The 7926-nt window shown below is 40.0% G+C and overlaps 1 protein-coding gene across 1 annotated transcript in view; it reads right to left on the minus strand.

Annotated features, from left to right (window-relative positions):
• The window catches only part of PDZRN4 (PDZ domain containing ring finger 4), a gene marked incomplete at both ends in the record, with an annotated part of 429083 nt that extends 422535 nt beyond the window's left edge, over window positions 1-6548 (minus strand). Inside the window, 3 exons of the mRNA XM_080705833.1 lie at window positions 1824-1928; window positions 3768-3854; window positions 5943-6548. Of these exons, the coding sequence (XP_080561959.1) occupies window positions 1824-1928; window positions 3768-3854; window positions 5943-6548 (798 nt within the window). The remainder of the gene's footprint in view (window positions 1-1823; window positions 1929-3767; window positions 3855-5942) is intronic.
• Between the last annotated feature and the right edge of the window lie 1378 nt (window positions 6549-7926).

A 7926-nucleotide genomic window follows, 5' to 3' on the forward strand; every position in this document is an offset into this window, starting at 1 on the left:
GATCAATTATAGAACTATAACATATGTATATGTTTATATATATATATATATATGGTATTATATATATGTGGTATCAATGTATCCTGAATAAAAGAAACAAAAAATTTTGTTAAGCTGGGTGTGGTGGCACACGCTTGTAATCTCCTTTCTTGTGAGGTGGAGACAGGAGGATCGCGCAGGTTTGAAACAGGCTTAAGAGACCCTGTTTCCAAAAAAAAAAATATATATATATGTACATATATATATATATATATATATATATATATATATATATATATATATATTACCCAGGGGCATTCTACCTCCGATTTACACCCCCTGCCCTAGTTTTTATTCTCTATTTTGTAACAGGGTCTCACTGAGTTGTGGAGGACCTCACTAAGTAGCTGAGGCTGTCCGCGAACCGCGATCCTCCAGTCTCAGCCTCCTGAATGCTGGGATTACAAGCGTGTGCCACCACGCCCGGCTAAATCTTCTTTATTTTAATGCAACATTAATGAAGCACATATAATACTATTACTTAGAATCTAGATACAGTATTTTACTCATTTCTGTCCTGAGTGAATGTGTGTGTAATTGCAGGTATATGTTTAGTTTCATCATCTCTTCTAATATCATAAAACATTTGTATTCATTTTCCATTCAACTGGGAAAATAAAAATGCTTTACAAGTAAGGCGGAAAGTAATAGGGCCAACTATTTGTTTAAGGTATGTTGCTCTTTAAATCACACTGCACAAACATGAATCAAAATAGAAAAATTCTAACTTTAAAAACTGCAAACTGCAGCATATAAATGTGTCCTCTAAGCAAATTGTCAGGAAAAAACTAGATAGTAACAATGGATGCAGGTCTGTACTCTATTGACTGCACACTGGAAGCAGAGCATCCTGATGCAAAACCGCTCTCCATATAAAAATAAACACAGTTTTTCAGCCAACCACAACTCTGCTCTCTTCCTAAAGTGTTTAGTCAACTTTTCTCTCCTCCCAAAGTGTTTAGCCAGCTACTTTTTAAACATTGTTTTCTTTCTCTTTTTAATCCTTAAACAGAAAACTATTCACTCCTCTATATTCCTAACTGATCTTAGATATTAAAAATTCAACTTGGAGCCGGGTGTGATGGCACACACTTGAAATTCCATCATTTGGGAGGCTGAGACGGGAGGATCCCAGTTTGAAGACAGCCTCAGGTACTTAGTAAAGCTTTTGCAATTCAGTGAGACCCTGTTTCAAAATAAAGAATTAAAAAAACAGGGCTGGGGGTGTCATTTAAAGATACAATGCCCCTGGGTTCCATTCTCAGTACAGAAAAAAAAAAAATCAACTTGGTTTAATGTACAAATGGATACAAATCTAAAACTTTATTCAAACTTAATAAAGAAAAACAGCTTCTCTCCAGAGAGTTTTTCTAGCCACTTAGAAAGATAATATCAGTGATTATATAATCTGTGATACATAGACTTTCTCTTAAAAATAGTAGAGTCAAATAAGCCTTCTCAATTTCTATTTGTACTTCTACTAAAACATTGAAAATAAATCCACTGACAAAAGTAGCCTAATCATTTTGGTAACACCAAATAATACTATCTGAACCAGTTAAGAAAAGGTGCAAAAGAAGATGGCAGGTAGCAGGAACCACCAATTCTGTCATCACAGCCCAATTTCACTAAAGATGTTTCCTTATGCCACCCCCAAATATAGCAGTACAACTATGATGTACATTAGAAAAAATAGAGGGTTTCCATCAACTTTTCACAATTTAATTACAAACTACTTATAGCATAAGTTATTTCTTTACAATTATATGTATCTCTTATGTTACCTCCACAATTTTGTCATGAACCTCCAGGCCATTTGCTCTGTCAGCAGGTCCATTTTCTAAAATTTTTGAAACATAAATTCCTTTAGTTGATTCTTCTCGCTTTTTCTGTAAGAAATGTAATCATTAGCAGAAGGACTTATGTAAATTAACCTTTCTTAAAGAACAACTTTCTAAATGTAACATTGCCCTTCCAACTGAAAAATGCAACTCTCTTAGTTGGGAATTTGAAACAGCATTTTAATGTACTTAACACCAACTAGTCATTAATCAAGATGGCAGCTTTAATTGAACAAGTCCCATATCTCTGAAGATTACCTATTCACTCCACATTTTTCAGTTCACATAAAAACCTATGAGGAAAGGGCATGTGCAAGGTGAGACTGACTGGCTCCTAAGTATTATTATTTTAGAACATAGTCTTAAAATAGTAAGAAAAAGAGTAATAAATTTATAGAATAAAACCAAGCATTCCCACCCTGTATTATATGTTTGTGACATGGTCATAATTAAAAAAATATAATTTAGCTTCACAATGTGACAAATTTGGAAACATCAATCTGACCACGTTTATTCAGAGAAGAGGCTAGGAGCTCTCTTTAGTGTAAATTTCCCCCAAAATCAACTCTAAATGGCAAGGAAACCTATTCACAGCTAATCTTTATACATTCCAGGTGCAATGTGCCTAATAACTAGATAAATCTCCAACATAATAACCATCTATTACAAGTAGGACAATTTAACCAACAACAGAAAGCCAGTTTTATTGCAAAAGTTATGTACAGAAAATGTTCACCATCTTATAATAATATACTATATAGTTTTATATGTCATTTTATTTTGTGGCAGTTAAATAAAATTTCTCCTTATTATCCTGCCTTAACATGAATTTCAAGAGGCCCTTAAAAATGCCCAATGTCATCTGAATGTCAAACATTTAAGTAGTATTTATAAAATATTCCTTGGGGAAAAGAGAATTTAAAAATGATATGATGAAAATCCCTCTATCATTTCATAATAAATGGTACCTTTTTTAATAACAGGAGTACAGTGATTGCAAATTGCTACATTTCCTAGTTGCATATTAGACACAAAGAGGAAATAGGTCATCGCCATTCTCATTTAAATATAGCATATGGCCAACAACCCTGACACACTGTCCCTGGACAACATGTGCAAAGCAAGATGAAGAATGAAAAACTTTTATTTTATTAACAAAAATTTAAGAGCATGATTTCTTTTAAACTTCACTGTTTCTTTTCAGTTGTAGTAAAATGAAGCTGATACAAGACTTGAAGAATAAAAAGAATTGTTCAACTACAATATATGTTTATAATATGTATTTTGAAAACAATTGGCATCAATATAGCAATTATTATTTGCTCAATTAAATGAGGGAGTTGAATTGGGAAGACAAAGTATTTTGAATAAACTGTCTTGAACATAAGAATTTTCTATGTAATCGTGAAAACAATTATCTCTTATTTGAATTCAACTTTCATTCATTCAACATATATTAACTCCCCAATCTGTGTTAACACCTAAATGTAAATTAATTTGACATAAATAGGAAGCATAAGTGGGAATATGATTGCCTAATATTACATACAAATTGCCTATGCATATTATGGTGAAATAGGACTAGTTTAGAAATTTGCCAAAGCTGCTAAAAATCTAGATAGAATGTAAAATGTTCTCTCTTTTTGCTTTGTTTTGTTTTAAGGTATTTAAGGGAACCAAGTTTGTTAGCTATTGTTTTTTAATTTTCTCTAAATGAATATCTTGTTATGTACTGGAAAATTTACATTAATAAATCTAGGATTTGATCACAAGCATAATTTTAAAGTTTAAACTACTTATTTTTCTGACCCCTAATCCACAAATGAAAGCTAACTTGTCAATATTTCATAAGCCAAGGGTGAGTAATGCATCAACAAGGTAGGTTACCTGATTTGGCCAACCTCCTATGATATTGAATCCCAAGGTGTCATTTTCTCTTCCTAACACAATAGTGAATGGCTTCTCTTCTCCACCCTAGCATAAAAAGGATAAATTGACTAAGTAAAAGTTATGAAAAATACGACGTTAAGCTTGTTATAAACTATAAATAAATTAACATTTAAGTATGTATTTTAAGGGAGCAATTGTATTTGTGAGGAAAAAGAGAAACTATTTCCAAAAATTACTACCTTTGCATTTTTACATACACAACTTTTATCCAAATGCTGCATTAATTTTGACTTTGTCATAATTTAAAACATTTCTGGTTTAATTCAAAGTTGTCTTCATTTTTTTCTTCTATGGCAGAAAAGTAAAATAAATTTTCAGTGAGTCTAGAAACATTTCGTGTGAATTTTTCACTTTAGAACATCTGAAAGCATTTAATGCATGCAAAGCTATTTACAGATTTCTTTCAAAAATATTCAGATTGCTGTTGGGGTGCAGGATCTGTTAGGTCACAGTAATTCTAATTTTAAATAATATTTCTGTTTGGCCTTGCATGAATTTCGCAGAATAAAAATGAGTATTCTTTTTTGGGGGTGGGCTTGGTAAAGTAGTATGTATTTCTTTCCTGATGGTCAATAAGAGTTTAGCAAGTAGGAATTATATCTACAATCTGTTTATTAGCAAAGACCAATTTAAATATAAGATGAAACAGTGCTGGACCAGATGAGTTTTGTTCATGGCTCGAGGTATTAGTAACTCATCTTATGAACTTAAATATTTGAAAATCATATTTGAATGGTCAAATTGCATAAGCATCACCCTCCGCACCACCTCTTCCCAGGCAGTGCACACAGCAGCCCCTACTGGTACTGGAAAAAATGTTTCCAAAGAGCACTCAGACTGATAATTAGTCTGCAAATCCTGAGCAGTTGTTTTCACCTTGGAATCTCAGCTTGACTTGTTGCATAGACTTCTTGGTCTTGTAATTCTAGCTGTTGCATTTTTCCATCAGACTTTGGAACCCACAATGATGGATACTTCCTGGGCTTCTCTCTGGGTCGGCACACTTTGTAAATTTGAATCCCAGAATCCAGCCTTTTAATGCACAGTATGCTTCCCTTTTATTGGGGTAGAAACATTTAGGCCCCTCTCACTTCAACTTCTCTGTGCCTGAGCTGCAGGCAACACTAAGCCCCATTCCCCAAATGGGAATCGTCCTGGGTGGCTCCTCCCCAGGAGTGCTAAGAATGAAAATAGCTCCTTGAATGGAATGCAAGTTCTGCTAAATCCCTGCTCACCATGGCAGCGACCAACAATGTCAAACACTGTACAGAAGTCCTCCAGAAAAGAAGGAGCAGCTTTATTAAACAAGCCCCATCTCATGGGGTGCTGCAGAGAGGCTTGTTTATGCTGTCTGAAAGCAGGAGGTGCAGGAGCACAGATTGGGGCCAGCAGCTCCAGGAAGAAGGGAAACAGCCGCTGCCTGGGGGCTCTCAGGGTCGGTCTGACTGCTGACAGATGTGGCTGCCCTCCCGCCAGGCTTCCCAAGCCATACACACGCAGGGCCCAGAAGCATTACCACCATCACCACCAATGATAGGTGGGACCCTGGGGTCCTGGTATAGCAAAGAATCATTTAGAGAAAGTCAGGGTGATGAGCCCTGCAAGTCTATGAAACAGCATCTCTCAGCCTTCAACGTTGTCCTGGCCCCCGTCCTTCACAGTACCTGAATTAGGTGGAGGGCAGTTGACTGATGTGGTCAGTCTGAGTTTTGGCAGAGACAGCACGCCATTCATAGCTACAGCCTTTCCTTCTCCGATTTGCTTTGAACACAGACCAAGAGTACAAACTATAGGCAGAGATGGTAGAGGAGGGTGAAACATGGGGAAGAAGTCTGGATGGGGAAATGAGTTTTCCCAAATTCTACGTCTGAAGGCATTTGGAATTGGATCTGTTAAACTCCTTTCTATGGCAGTATAAACGGAGAAGGGGCATTCCTTGATGGCCGTGGTAGTGATACGGAACAAGCGACAGTAGAGGATGCTCTGGTCGGGTGGGTACTTCCCAGCTCAGTAAAGAAGGATGCCACCTCTCCAAGCATCCCGAAGCACCAGAGTCTTTTCTCTTCCCACCCCCGCTCATCACCGCACCTAGCCCACTCCCTCCACGCTTACCCTGCGGTGGCAGAGGTCCAGGTCCCCCGCGAAGTTTCGGACGTGAGCCATGTACTGAGCGAACTTCTCTTGGTACCTGCGGGCGGCGAGCTGCACCTCGCCCTGCAGCACCCAGAGCTGCGTCAGCAGCGCCTTCTGGTGCAGCCTCCAGGCCGGGGTCCCGGGCCCGCGTCCCCGCGGCTCCCCACGCGTGCCCCTCCCCGGGCGCGGCCCACAGCGCCCTCGCGCAGGCAGGTCCGGCTCCACTCTGCAGCGGCCCTGGGGGCTCCGACTGTGCCTGGCCGGGCCGAAGTCACAGTGCTCGACGTGCTCCGCCAGCTCGCGCAGCGGGACGGTGCGGCGGCAGCCGCGCGCGCGGTGCTCGCACTGGACTCGCAGCGTCTGGATGAGGCTGCGCAGCGGCAGCGCGCGGTGCAGCTCGGCCGGCGCCAGCGCCTGGCACTGCAGCGGGCACCGGCGCCTCTGCAGCGCCCAGGGCAGCAGGCAGCTGGCGCAGAAGATGTGCCCGCACGGCGTGCGCAGGGGCTCCTCCAGCACCTGGCCGCACAGCTTGCACTGAAAAGCCGGGTCCACGGCTTCCGCAAAGCGCTCCAGGGCAAAGCCCATGTTAGGGGTGGGGCAGAAATGGAGCCGAAAAGCGAGTCCGTTTTCCCGGGGACCCTTGCCTCCCCTGGGCACCCTTTGGCTGTATCACAGCGTCCTCGGCTCTTTGGAGGGGAGGGGGCGAGTGGGAGGTGTGACCTCAAGTTTGTTTTGGCTCGAAGTTTTCAGGCTTCTGCTAGGTCCCCTGACTTCGCCGTATTGATGCTAATAGAAGCCACCAAGGTGACCACAGCCTTTGACGTCAGGTCAAAGGTGGAGAACTGAGGCTAGTTTTCAATGGCTTCTGTGGCAGCGACGTTCTTTGCCTGAACCGTGAACTTCAGGAAGTCAAAGCTTATCACCCTGGGCAACTGGATATTTTCCCCTAACTCTGAATGTGCGCTTCAGACCCAACCTGCTCCCTCTCTCAATGCTTTATGTGCAGCATGCCCGGCCTAACTGAAAACGCATAGTGTGGGTGGGTGGGGGTGTCTGTCCAAGTCCCCCTGCCCTTATTCCCTTCACTGTCTGCTGGAATAAGCCCTATAAAAAGCCCCTTACTCCTGGGTACACAGCACTTACTGCCATTATTCTGAAGTTACTACCAGATGCTTAGGATGAATTTCCTAAATCAATCGTGGATGACTCCTCACTGCCGACTGAGGGTTGTTCCTGGGAATCTGTGAAAGACATCAGTTCAAACACATGAAAAAGCCTTGGGGCTTTGTCTTGTATACCCTCACTGCTAGCTGAAGAATTAACAAAGGTTAATGATCGGGGCTAATGAAAGCCTTCTGAGCCTCCTTTCTCTTTGAAAGATGAGATTTTATTAGAGTAGTTCAATAGTCAGTGAGAATCCTGGACTGGCATGCCAGACATTCAATCAAAATGAAATGCTGTATTCCACACTGTATACATAATTGTACACATGCTATAGCTATAATGCACTATATATACACACAAAACTGTAATATTTATTAAAACATAGCACCCATGCATATATATATATGTATATATACATATATGCATGTGTGTATACATACTTATATGCATATAAAGAGAGAAAAATGTAGATATAGGATAAAATAACACTTGCCACTGTTTCAAATTTCTACTGCCCCTTTCTACAAATAAGCAAACAATACATTTCTGGATATATAAGGAATCATTTTATTAGCAGAATGAACATTTGTGAATTGTACAGAGAATGTAGAACATTATAGAATTTATTCAAATAACATCAGGCAGAAGAGATCTGTTCTACCTCCTTTTTAAGCACATATATAGCTATGATAACAGCTTTGTAGCTGTGTCTTTACATTGATCTGTTTTATAATAAACACAATGATACTGAGAACATTTTGAAAAGAAAGAGCAAGAAGAAGGGAATCTAAAAATGTTC

Source organism: Muscardinus avellanarius, assembly GCF_963383645.1.
Source record: "Muscardinus avellanarius genome assembly, chromosome: 11".
NCBI lineage: Eukaryota > Metazoa > Chordata > Mammalia > Rodentia > Gliridae > Muscardinus > Muscardinus avellanarius.